This window comes from Choristoneura fumiferana, chromosome 26, assembly GCF_025370935.1.
Source record: "Choristoneura fumiferana chromosome 26, NRCan_CFum_1, whole genome shotgun sequence".
NCBI classification, from domain to species: Eukaryota; Metazoa; Arthropoda; class Insecta; order Lepidoptera; family Tortricidae; genus Choristoneura; species Choristoneura fumiferana.
The window spans coordinates 1752673-1766281 of record NC_133497.1 but is presented as its reverse complement, the minus strand read 5'-3'; the positions used below and the strand labels follow the sequence as shown (position 1 = coordinate 1766281).

Genomic DNA, 13609 nt, shown 5'->3' with positions numbered 1-13609 from the left:
TACAAATTTGTACGGAACCCTCGGTGCGCGAGTCCAATTCGTAATTGACCGTTTTTTTACGTTTTGTGTTTTAATGCGATACCTATTATTTTGTGTTACAGGTACAACTGTGTGCCAAGGCGACAGTGGCGGGGGGCTGGTGTTCCCCAGCGTGGAGCGAGGCATCAGGCGCTACTACCTGCGCGGCGTGGTGTCTGCGGCGCCGAGAAGTGAACACGCTTGCAACGTCAACTCTTACGCCACCTTCACACATATCCAGTTCCACGCTACGTTCATTAGAGGTCAGTAACAATAATTAATTACTATTTAATTGCAATGTGGTCAAATGTCGGACTTACGAGTATTAATCACATATGGTATCTTTTCAAACAGATCATGGACTGGGCGGTGTCAGTGGTCGTGCAGAGTAAGTATGATTATCTATATATATACTAATATTAATCTATTAGCGACCCACTCCGGCTTCGCACGGGTAAAATAAAATAAAAACGGCCAAGTGCGAGTCGAACTCCCGCACGAAGGGTTCCGTACCAATTCAACATTGGACATTAGCAAAAAACCACGTTATCTGTAGGTATGGGAGCCCCCTTAAATATTTATTTTATTCTGTTTATAGGGTTCCATAGCTAAAATGGCAAAGTCGAACCCATATAGTTTCGCCATGTGTGTGTCTGTCTGTCCGTCCGCGGCTTTGCTCAGGGATTATCAATGCTAGAAAGCAATAATTTTGCACGAATATATATGTAAACTATGCCGACAAAATGGTACAATAAAAATTTCAAAAATATTTTTTTTTGAGTATTTTGCAGGTGGTAGGACCTTGTGCAAGGTCCGCCCGGATTGCTACCACCATCTTGCTCGCTAATCCTGCCGTGAAGCAGCAGTGCTTGCACTGTTGTGTTTCGGCGTGGAGAGTAAGACAGCCGGTGAAATTACTGGCACTTGAGGTATCCCATCTTAGGCCTCTAGGTTGGCAACGCATCTGCAATTCCCCTGGTTTGCAGATGTTTATGGGCGGTGGTGATCTTTTACCATCAGGAGACCCACTTGCTCGTTTGCCATCCAGTCGTATAAAAAAAAAAAAAAAAAAAAACTTCCATAGACGTAAAGTAGCGGTGATTTTTTTTCTCATCCAATCTTGTAGTGTGGGGTCTTTTAAAACCATTAGGGGGTTGCTAAGACAATTTTTCGATTCAGAGATTTGTTTGCAAAATATTCAACTTTAATGTGCAAATTTTCATTAAAAAGTCCCCCCGCTCTATATTTTAACAAAATTGAAAAAATTTGAAAAAAGTTTTAAAAAATCAGGATGGTAGTAAGTATATCAAACTTACAAGGAAAACTATAACGGTTAAGTTGAGAATTATTAGTAGTTTAAGAGTAAATACTAGCCTAAGGTATAAAATATACCTAAACTTGGAATATTCCGTACAAAATATAAAATCCTTAGTGAAATATTACTTTATTTATTCGTATTTCGTGTCCGACACGCTCTTGGCCGGTTTTTTTTAAAGTAATTATCGTTGATTAAAAACTTCTAACAAAAATAATATGATGACTTATGGTTAGTGGTCTATCGATTGAAAATAGCAGCATCTCTCGCTTCGGGTGAGCAGTAAAATTAAATAGATTGCATAGATGGCGATGGGTAACAAGTTTCGCTAAGCGTGTATAGGTGGAGTCATTCACGATAACGCGCGCCGTGGTTCTTATTACAATGTCATTTATGTCTTATTTTGACAAAATCACGCGTCTTTATGGACGGCACTAGGTATAATTAAAAATAACTATTTCGATAACACAAATTGAGAAATTTAACCGGAGCTATTATGTCAATGCTCGGGTCGGTGTATAGTGTAAGGTAAAGCATGCATCGGGGAACGATAAGATGGGTTCGATCTTCGATACTTGCTTATTTTTCTGGTTTCTTCAATGAGTTTTTATAATGGAATAATTAAAAAAAAACAATGCTGTCGGCGAGGTATTGTAATGTAGGTTGTACCTTGTTTTGCCTAACAACTTATTGTCTATTTTCAGTTTGCCTAATGTTCGATAAACTAATATTACTTAACCTAATGTTTAATTTTACCTAATTTTCATTTTAGTGAAAGTCATTTTGTATACAACTTAGTTACTTTACATTATTTTTTTTGCCTAATTTTAAATTAAGTACGTAATTTTCATTTTGCTTAAACTCATTTAATATAATGTTTGTCTGACATAATTATATTTTGTCTAACAGACATGTCACATAATTTCATTTTGTATTAACTTATTTCGTAAAACGTTTGACTGACATAATTATTTTTTGTCTAACATACATATCGCATAATTTTATTTATTCTAATCATGGTTAATCCGAATACATTGCGATATCGTTAGTTAATTCTAAAAACCTTAGTATTATAAAATTAAGTCGGCTCTTACTGGCCAGTACATGGTCTTTGAGAGCGGTCGCAAGGATAGAAATAAGATTCCTCTCATTTGTCTCAATGGCACTCCTATCAACAGAGTGATCCAATTTAAATATCTAGGTCATGTGCTTGCGACCGACCTCAAGGACGACCTGGATATTGAAAGGGAGCGAAGGGCTCTATCGGTTCGGGCAAATGTGATCGCACGCAGATTTGCGGGGTGCTCGAGGGAGGCGAAGGTTACGTTGTTTCGAGCTTTTTGCACTTCCCTCTTCACATGCACTCTGTGGGCGCACTATACGCAACGGGCCTGGGGGGCCCTTCGGGTCCAATATAATAATACGTTCCGGGCATTGTTGGGACTGCCTCGCTACTGTAGCGCATCAGGGATGTTTGCGGAGGCGCGCGTTAACTGTTTCTACACGACCCCTGCTGCGCCGCGTGCGGGGCAGTTCCAACACCGTCCTGCGTGTGATGTGGGACAGACTTGACTGTGACTACATGTCACAGTGTGAGGGACTGCATTCCCCTACCAGTGTGATACTGTGGTAGAAAGAGTAACAACTACTAACATAATATGTGTCCAAGTTACATGACATATTGCATAGTTCCCGCGGGATAGCGATAAAGGTATAGCAGACGAAGTCGCGGGCAACAGGCTAGTATGTATGTATGTATGTACTTTTGTAAACTCTTTATTGTACAAAAGAAAAATAAAAAAAACACAATTAACAAACTAGCTAGTGGTTTTGTGGTTTTAATATTATCCATCTAAGGTAACATACTGTACCCTTTTAAATGGGTGTTTATCCTCCCATTGCAGAAATGGAACGAGGGAGTACACACCCCCTGATCGTGCTCGTCGTGTCGCACCAGATGGTTGTCCGTACTTGGCACCCGGTCGTACTTCAGAACCTACCGGCATTAAATCCTGGGATAGTAAGTATAAGATGTATTCTTAGGTTTTTTTGTAGCAATAATGATCTAATGACTGGTAGATGGACTGAATTGTGGTATACAATAATAGTAGATTGTACAGCAAGAGCATAAAACGAGCGATTTTACCCCAGAAGTACATATATCACGAAGAGGGGATTACCCCGGCATTAGCCCGGCTCGAGTTTTTAACCGACTTCAAAAAAGGAGGAGTTTCTATGTTCCAATGTTTTTATTTTTATTTATGTATGTTCACCGATTACTCAGTCAATTGAGGACCGATTTTCAAAATATTTATTTTATTTTATAGGGTATTCTTCTGAGGTGGTCCCATTATCACCAAGTTAAAATCTAATGATGGAATCCTAGGGAAATCGAGAGCAAACCTCAAATTTTATAGGCACTCCTATGGCAATTTTGGCATTTTTAGCATTAAGATAAGCATTTACATTCAGAAAGTATCATTTGGTAACCTGGATCTGATGCAGAAGACCATAGATGACCAATGGAACTCGTCAAAGCTAAGTAAATAATGCTCACTCGTCTATAAACGATCATGATTAATATACCAAGATAAGTCACTAAGAAGAAGCTTCAAGTTTATGATTCTTTTTAACTGATCTGATGCTGAAGCCAGAAGGTAGGCAACGGAACTCTGTTATAAAACAACGTAATTAAGTCGTGTTTGGGCTTGATGGAATCGTTGTGAGATGTACTTTGGCTACGAATCATTAAAAAGTGAGAAATAAAGAATTTTTTTAACAAAAAAGTAAAACCGACTCCAAAATAAAATGGAACCGACTACAAAACCCTTGAAAATATTTTTCTAGGTACTTACCTACTAGCTCGAAGTCGGTGCCTGTGGTCGAAGGGATAGGGATAAAACCCATGGTATGTAGGTGAGGTAGATGACTATTGTTCCACTCCTGCTGGCTCGTGCTGGCTCGTGCTGAGACACCGACTTCGAGCTATTAAGTACTGTAGGGACTAGACGGTATACCGCTGGCAGTTGGTAAGACTGACCACCTGGCAGGTTAGATTGACTTTATTATGTATAATGAAAAATAGAAAAATATTTTTAAGGGTTTTGTGGTCGGTTCCATTTTTTGATATTTATTTTTTATTTTTTTGGAGTCGGTTGTCCTTTTTTGTTAAAAATTTTCTTTATGCACTCTGCTTTTCACTTCAATTGCGAGGAAATGAAATAACAGTGGAAATATTGTCTGCGCCACTTTAACTTGCAGATTTTTCCAGTTATGTTAGTTCTTCGACTAATTTCCGTATTCCGGATTCTATCGCGCAAAGAAACTCCAAGCATAGCTCTCTCCATAGCTCGTTGCGTGACTCTAAGCCTCTCTAAGAGGCCAACAGTCAAGGACCACGTCTCAGCGCCATAAGTCATCACTGGTCCAAGACTCTAGTCTTCAGGCACTGCGGAGTATTGGACGAGAAGACATCACGAAGTTTCCCGAACACTGCCCATCCGAGTTGGATTCTTCGGGCGACCTTCTTTGTCGAAGTTGAACCTACCCAATTGGACAACTTGTCCAAGGTAAACATAGTGGTCAACAACTTTGAGTGCATCGTTCCCAACGATAACCGGCACGGGTGTGACATGGATTTTAGTCTTGTCCATGTTCATCTTAAGACCCACCTGTTGGGAAACGGTACTGAGGTTACTGAGCATAGTATTGAGCTTCTCCAGCGACTCCGCCATTGCCAAGCCACTCTGGCTTGGGAATCGCAGTGTTATGCTGATGGTGTACGCAAAAAACGCTGCTGCCCATCATCCGGATTTATCCCTCGCCTCGCTCATTAGTCGCCTTCTACGACACCCCACGGGATGAGATGGGGGGGAGCTATTCTTGTCCGGCCACCCCACGGACACTTGTATGATATGATGATTATAAATGTACTGTCTTGGATGTTTGTATGTATGTCTGTCTACCCGGTGTTTAGCACCCATAGAACAAACTTTGCTTAGTCTGGGGCTGTGTCAATTATTAGTGTAATTTGTTGTTTTTATGGACTAACGTCTGGAATAAATATATCATTTCATTATTATTATTTAATACATTGTATATCATTATCGTCAAATTTCAGTTCAATATTTTGATGATTAATTTATTTTCCAGTGATAACAATTAATTTTTAGGGAGCCATTTCTATATTGTTTGGTAATTCAGTTTTAGTGACACATGTATTATTTTGGAACCCAAAATAATTATTTGATGATCAATATTATTTCCGAGTAATTTTTACATAATATTTGGGTACCTAACCGTTTTCATATTATTTGATGATTCAATTTAAGTAACGGATCTACTATTTTAAGAACAAAATAAATATTATGGTTTACTGATGTTTTGGCGAAAATTATTTAGCAAATTATTAACTCCCAAACTATTTATCCCATATTTTTATTTAGGCGAAATTTCATTTCCCAACTCAACATTTCGCACTGATATCATTTCCCAACTAATGATTCGATAAATTATTATTATGCAAATTATTGCCTGGGATTTTTTTAAGATGTCATTTGTGTTTTCGTCAAATGCGTTGATTGGCATTCCTTAATTTAGCAAGCAAACAATCAAGCAAGCCAATGACTTTTTTTCGTTCTGTTACAAAAAAAACCTAACATCGAAGGCTAAGGCGGAAGCTACGCTACGCTTCGCTCCCGCCTTAGCCTTCTGAACCTAACCTATCCAAGTCGCTTCTGCCTAGTCTCGTCTTGCTCGCTCGCTTCGCTCGCTCACCGCCACATAATTTAATATTTTAATTTTATTATATATCATGACTGATATACCTACCTACCTTATGTATAAAAATTGGCCAAATGTTATTTGACTATTTGTTATTTGCCTTAGCCAATCATTTGCTACATAATTGTTTGCCACATAAAAGTGTGATGAAGTAAAATTTTGCAATATAAAAATGTTGCGAAATAAGAAAAATGCGAAGCAAAGTTATGCCAAGGATTGGTTTGCCAAATGAAACTTCGGCGAAAGGTTGGTTGCTAAGTGAAATTTGGCGAAACATATTTCGCCGAAAAGGCAGTACACCAAATATTATTTATTTAGGTCGCTGAAAACGCATTTATTAGAGGTGATCAATAAAATCATACCCTTAAAAAATATATATACTTAGGAACTTTTTGTTTGTGGCTGTTTGCTGTGCCCTGATTGCCTTGGTCTTAGGAAAAAAAATACTTTATGCACTAGAGCATAAAAAGTCATTTTGATGTCACCTAAATCCAGCATAAATACGAGCACGAGCATGAGAAGTGAAAAGAACTTTTTAATTGTATTGCAAAGATTTCGTATCGCTGGACGGATAAAATTTATAATAAATCTAAGATATTTACAGCACGTGCGATCCTCGGGTTTTTAAACAATGCAGATTAATAATTTTCAGAATCCCAGGATTAGATTATTTAATGATCGGAATAGGTAAATTGACTCTACCTAATATCGACCATTGTTAGTTAAAAATACTAAATACTCGTAGTTATGAATAGAATAAACATCGGTGTCATATTACCTTTTGATTTTCATGGCAGAGTAAAGCATGTCACGAAAAAAAAACTGTAAAATTCAAACGGCTGTAAGTTGTATTCCAAAAAGATGGCTCCCATTTTCATGCTGTTGTGAAATATCATTCTTACATTTTCTGTTCCTATAGGGAGAAATTAGATATTCGCATTTATTCAGTTGCCACAATGAACAGAAGACTACGCCGCGAGAAAGTCGTTTCCAAATGGCGTGAAAATCTGCAAGGTCCTACATGTTTCATCGCAAAGGATTAAAAATTACCCCGAAGTTCCGTTGATTTCATGAAAAACTATCTAAGTTAGTTCTCTTGAAGAGCAGCCCCGAAGTGGTAGGCCTCAAGGAGCAAGTGACCCTAGGCTTGACAAAAAGATAATAAACTGTATTAGGTGAAATCGAAGCATCCGTCAGAGATATCGCAAATAATCAAAATGAGAACTAAATATAATCCTTTTTGAATGTTGCTATTTATTTTACTAAAACTATATTATAGTTTCTTAATAATTTATTACATTGTATTTTTGTTAATTGAATTTGTCAGTTTTATTTCGTTACACCCTTTAGGTATGGTTTGCAGCAAAAAAACACATCTGAAATCACGTAATTTTATTCGTCTCCAGAGTGTTTGGAGTACCAGATGCGGGTGATATACCCGTGCGAGGAGAGTAAGACCCTCATGGGAGACAAGGTCCGCCGCGACTACTGCAGGCACAACGCTGGCGAGCTGATCGTTGAGGGCACCGACGCGAAACTTGACGAGTTTCCTCATATGGTGATTATTACTTACTTAAATATTAATACAAGGTCTTTAAACTTAATGAACAATCCTGTCAACTTTCAAGGGTTAACTGGAAGAGATCCCTTTAAGGAACAAGTTCGCCTTTGAACATCTTGTTATCCTGTTTTCTGTTAATTTCATGTGTTTTTAATTAAAATAAAGAGTTTTACAATACATACAATACATTTATATAGGATCTCCGGTATAAATATATCTACTTGCTAATTTGCTGTTCCAGGTCCTAATAGGTTATGGCCGTGACATCAGCTCTGCTAGGTGGACCTGTGGGGGCACCCTGATCAGCGACCGATTCATCCTCACAGCTGCATGGTGCACAATACTGGGGTAAGTAATAGAATTATAATAACAAGACATATAATATTCATTACGTATAACTTCACTTTCTATATTTTTTTTAAATATAACATTCGTTTGATAAAATGCTAAAATATATAATTTCATTATTTATAATGAGCTATGGGACATAAATACGCAAGTAATACATAAATACATTAAATCATAGAGGAAATGTACAAATTAGCACAATCTATCTACAGGGTCCTCGTAAATGTAAATAAGGCATTTTATAATAAGTGTATTTTTTTTATAAATGACGAATTACAACAACCTAAAAATGGAGCTAAAACAACAGTCAACAATGATTTTATTATTTATAACAATATTTATATATTAAGTGCATCAAAATATCAATGGCATAATAAGTAAATCTGATCTTTTAAATATACACATACAGGAGTTATTAGAAATGGATAAGAAAGTCGGTGTAATTTGCGCTACAGAGCATAATATGAAGTCAGGTGATGAAATGCACTTAGTCATTCCCAATTTCAAGTTAGCATCAGTTTTTTCCAGAAATAATAGAAATGGTGGATCTTGTATCCTAGTTACAGTTAGTTAGTTAGGTATATACACAAGTATCGAAATTTGAATGAAATAAATAAAGTTTCGATACCTAATATAATAGAGTGCGCAGAAATTGAATTGATTGATCACAAAATTGTTATTATCAGCATATATAGAATACCAAAGAACATCATAGTTTAAGTGTATTTTTAGAACAATTAATAACTATATTGAATAAAATATGTTAAAAGGAAAAAAGGTCATTATTTGTGGTGACTTTAATATAGATATGCTGAAAAGAACGACGCTATCAACCCAATTTAAAAATTTAGTTCAGAGTTTTAATTTGAAAATGTCAATATCTGAACTGACAAGATTGTCCGGTAAACTTGCATTGACAACGTCATACATTATGTCCGGGGAAGTACAGCAGAGCTGAGGTGATTGATTTCGCCCTTTCCGATCACACAGCTCAACTTTTGAAATGTCCGGTGGAAAAAACTTGTTCTTATGCATTTAGGTACAAAAAACAAAGAGATTTATGCATTGAAAATATTACTAAATTTATAAAATGTTTACAAAGTTTAAGTATCAGTGAAGTGTATATGGCTACCAATGCAAACGACGTTTATAACACTTTTGCTGATCAGTTTGAGTTGTTTTATAATTTATGTTTTCCCATTCAAAAAATAAAAATAACTCAGTCCCAGAGACCAAAATGGATTACTAAGAGGATATAACGATGTTGTAAACGGAAACGCGACTTACTATGGAAATACAGATTATCTACAGATGACAAAGTAACTAAAAAAATAATTTAAATAATATTCATTTCTTTTAAAGAACGTAATCAAATTAACTCTAAAACGCCAAAACGATTACTCTATAAAACAATCGAGCAATAAAGCAAAGGCATCGTGGAGCATCATAAACAAAAATAAATAGTGCGAGTCTGACTCGTACGAAGGGTTACGTACCTATACAACATTATACATTAAGTAAGAAAGTAAGTAAGTAAATCTTTATTTGCTAGAATACGTTTACAAGATCATAAGTAATTAAATTACAGTCACAGTATTCAGCCGACAGCTCGACATGCAATTTTTTTAATAACAATCGTGCTTCAGTAAATTATATTAAATGAGTATAAAATATCCATGTCATCGTTGAATTAAAATAACAAAATTAAAATTAATAAATAAAACTTAGCATAAAAGGCAAAAAAAAACACGTTTGCTGTATGGGAGCTCACCATAAATAGTTACCTGTTTCAATTCATCGCGGACAGAGTGGTTTTCTATTGAATGCACTTATTCTTATCCCACGGGAATCCTATGTCGCGAAGGTAAGAAGTCGCGAGCAAAAAAAAAAAGTAGGTTTTCCAAAATTACATCGCTGACCTGAAGATGTGAAACAAGGCTACAAAGTTGATTTTTAAATTCGAAAATTTGCAAATATATTCCTCCGAAAAATCAATTGTGCTCGGATATTTTTCCTAGATGCGTCGTTTTTCGCAGTTCGGCGACTGACTACTCATATTACCTACTTGACATTTTTTATTTTAATGAAATTACGTAACAAAAATCATTTTATAACCTTAACTTTCTGTAACTAAGCATTTTCGTACTTTGCGGCGTAGTAAAATTGAGTGCGGTTAATGTACATCCATGCCATGATAAAGCTCGACCAATTTTGTACGCCCTGAAATTCGTGCACGCACATGCATGTCACTCGAAACACGGGTCGAGCTTTATCACCCTGTACCGATAATGTTCAAGGTGCTCTAAGACAACCTGATTTTGCACGACTTAATAATTGGAGCACACTTTTGACAGCAAGCAACCGATTCTCACGATTGATCTTCGGGAGTGAAAAGCCAGGGAATGAGTGTTAATTTACACCGAATATTAATACATTTATTGGAAAATAACTTAATTTGGTCCTGGCCACAAATGGGACCTCGGCTGCACCATTTCAAACCTAGTAAGTCTCAAAAACTTATGTTTGGCGATTTTTTGCTTAAAACGTGGTTTCTAGCAAGTGCCTACAAGATACAAAAACATTTAGTGGCCTATCTCGCTCAACTTCAGAGATACGAGTACTCCAAAACCTAGTAAGTACAGAAAAAAACCGGCTTGACCATTTCAAAACCTAGTATGGCACAAACCATTTCAAAAACCTAGTATGGGACATGCACTTACTAGGTTTTGAAAAAGTCAGAGAGACTTACTAGGTTTTGATATGGTCAAACGAGTTTAATTGTAACTTTTTGGAAAGTAGTATATTGTGTTTGTTAGTTGAAGTTACTAGTTTTTGTAAGTCAAATGTTATAGGTACGTTGTTCTTTATTCATTTTGACGCGTTGTTGGCAGCACTGTGCTGCCGCGCTAACTTCATGCTATTGCGCTGGAGCTGTTCGAACTCATTTAAACGCGCAGTTTGCCAGCCAAGATTGAGTTTGTATGCACGTGTAATGTTAAAATTTTGCTAAAACGTAGCGTAATTTGGCTAATAAATGAATGAAATAAGGCAATCGCACCAAGCGTATAGTGAACAACGCTTTGAATTTAGACAACAACCATTTTGTGTAAGTAAATGTATATAATACTAGCTTTCGCCCGCGTGGAATCCGGTTACCGCGCGCTGTTCCCTCGGGAACTGTGCATTTTTCCGGGATAAAAAGAAGCCTATGTCACTCTCTGGCCCATAAACTATCTCTATGCCTGAAATCAAGTCGATCCGTCGCTCCGTTTCGACGTGAAAGACGGACAAACATACCAACAAACACACAAACATACAAACACACATGTTTTGCAAAATGTTTGGATATTTAATTATTACGCTTCATACAGTAAGATTATTTCTACTTTAATACTCGGGACGTCTCAGTTTTAACCGTAAATGTTCGTGTTTTTTCATAGGATACTTATTTAAAAACCCAGAATTTAATCACATAAAATCCGCACTGGGCCCGCGTGGGAACTATGGCCCAAGCCCTCTTGTTCTGAGAGGAGGCCTGTGCCCAGCAGTGGGACGTATATAGGCTGGGATGAATAACAAAACCTCTGCCTAAGTACCTATTGCACTTCAGATCTCTCTCGATGTAGGTATGCCGAGAATTGCCGAGTGCCAAATCGGAAGTAATCATACTGTATTATTATTGAGCGTGGGAGTGTGTGTCTCATGGTTTTATTGAGCTTGAGCATTTGTGTTGTGTTTTATGTCTGTGCCATTTAACATTTCATGTTATTTTGGTGTTAGTTTTTGCTATTTTATGTTATTTTTTCATCCCATTAATAACGACTAACGTTCAAAATACTACCTCGTCGCTTATTTGCTCATCTTTGCTTCTACTAATAGAACCATCTTGCTATTATGATATATATACTTCCGCAAGAAAATTAAAGTGAGCCCCCTATTCCTTCTCCAGAAGTTTCCAGAAGAAAATGAAAGTCAACCTGTTGTTTCCGCTCCTGAATCCGCTCCTAAACTAGTACCACTAATACCCCAGTCCCGAAAAAATATTTGGATCAATCTCCCATTCAGTAATCAATAATAGTAATGGTAATTATGGTACTTAATAGGTAGTTGATAATATAAAGTAAAAAAATTAAGACTTGGTGCCGTAATTTTTATTTTTTTATAATAAACTAGCTTAAGCCCGCGACTTCGTCTGCGCGGATCTAGTTTATCGCGCGGATGCGCCCTCTACCGGAATAAAAGGTATCCTATGTTGATCCTTGGGGTTCAAATATCTATATACCAATTTCATCAAAATCGGTTCAGTGGTTTCGACGTGAAAGCGTAACAGACAGACAGACAGACAGACAGACAGAGTTACTTTCGCATTTATAATATTATTAAAGTAGGGAAGTAGGGATTATTGTAATGAACAACTACTTAGCTGACTGTTTGTTTTATTTAAATTGAAAAAAGTTCCACGTATTAAAACTTATGATTTTTAGTCTTTTTAGCCTCTAGATCATGACAAAGTGACAACACATACTGGGTTTTGAAATTGATCGGTTCACTATAAGTTTTTATTTGAGTTTAATTTCAAAACCTAGTATGGCACATAAAACATGCAATATAGGAAATTAAGTGCATATATGTATACCTGGATATTCGGCTTAATCTAATAAACCGAGAAAGTATCACTTTTGGAACGAATATTGCAAAATTTCGTACGGCTGAGAAAAAACATGTTTTTTCTCTCTCCTGTAAAATTAGCTTAATGTCCCTTACTATGTTTTGAAATGGTGCAGCCGACCTAACACAACCTAACACAAATCTATGGTTACGACGTCGTAGGTACAATAATAGGTCGTACATTGACCGGCCGAGCAAAATCCGGTCGCCCAAAAATGCACGACCATGTTATTGTACAGTCAACGTCATAAATAAGTGATAATTTCTGTACCTCGTCGCTTTCAGTGGTTACACAATTTCGTATGGCTTTTCAAACATGACGTTAAAGTGACAAGGTACTGTGGGGACTAACTTGGTGAGAGCTTAGATACTGGGGATCTACGCGCGTGACTTTAAACTGTTAAATAATAACGTTGTTTTTCAATTATTTAGATTTATTGTGGAACTTATTAATACATTTACATGGAATGGCACCAGCCGCTTAGGCTATCGGGAGCAATCTGCTTTCCGGCATGTATACCGCTGTCAATCTAACCTGCCAGGTGGTCAGTTTTACCACCTGCCAGCGGTATACAGCCTAGTTCCTACAGTACAAAATTGATCACTTATTTATGACGTTGACTGTACGACGTGATAATCAGAACCCAAAATGGATACGTGTTATCAGGTCGTACGCTGCTGGATGAGCATTATTGGTTGAGCTTTACTAGTCCCTCTAAAATTTACACAACCTATCAAAGGGTCCTATAGATACTTAAAAGTAGACAATCACATTTATTCAGATTATATCCTCGTAAGGCCCAACGTCCTAAATTTAGGACATACGTCAAAGCTAATGTCAAATTCACTAACTGACATTAAGTTTGAAATTCTTTTGATCAAAATTTACGAGGATATGGCCAATAATCTTAATTAAT

General features: G+C 36.8%; 2 protein-coding genes across 2 annotated transcripts in view; one reads left to right on the top strand and one right to left on the bottom strand.

Moving 5' to 3' along the window:
* LOC141443003 (prostasin-like) overlaps positions 1–13609 on the bottom strand; it is a 431412-nt gene that overhangs the window by 56488 nt on the left and 361315 nt on the right. The gene's annotated exons all lie outside the window — the stretch shown is intronic.
* LOC141443032 (transmembrane protease serine 9-like) overlaps positions 1–13609 on the top strand; it is a 33889-nt gene that overhangs the window by 13340 nt on the left and 6940 nt on the right. The window contains exons 7-11 of the mRNA XM_074108250.1: positions 102–281; positions 373–406; positions 3238–3353; positions 7522–7673; positions 7918–8024. Of these exons, the coding sequence (XP_073964351.1) occupies positions 102–281; positions 373–406; positions 3238–3353; positions 7522–7673; positions 7918–8024 (589 nt within the window). The remainder of the gene's footprint in view (positions 1–101; positions 282–372; positions 407–3237; positions 3354–7521; positions 7674–7917; positions 8025–13609) is intronic.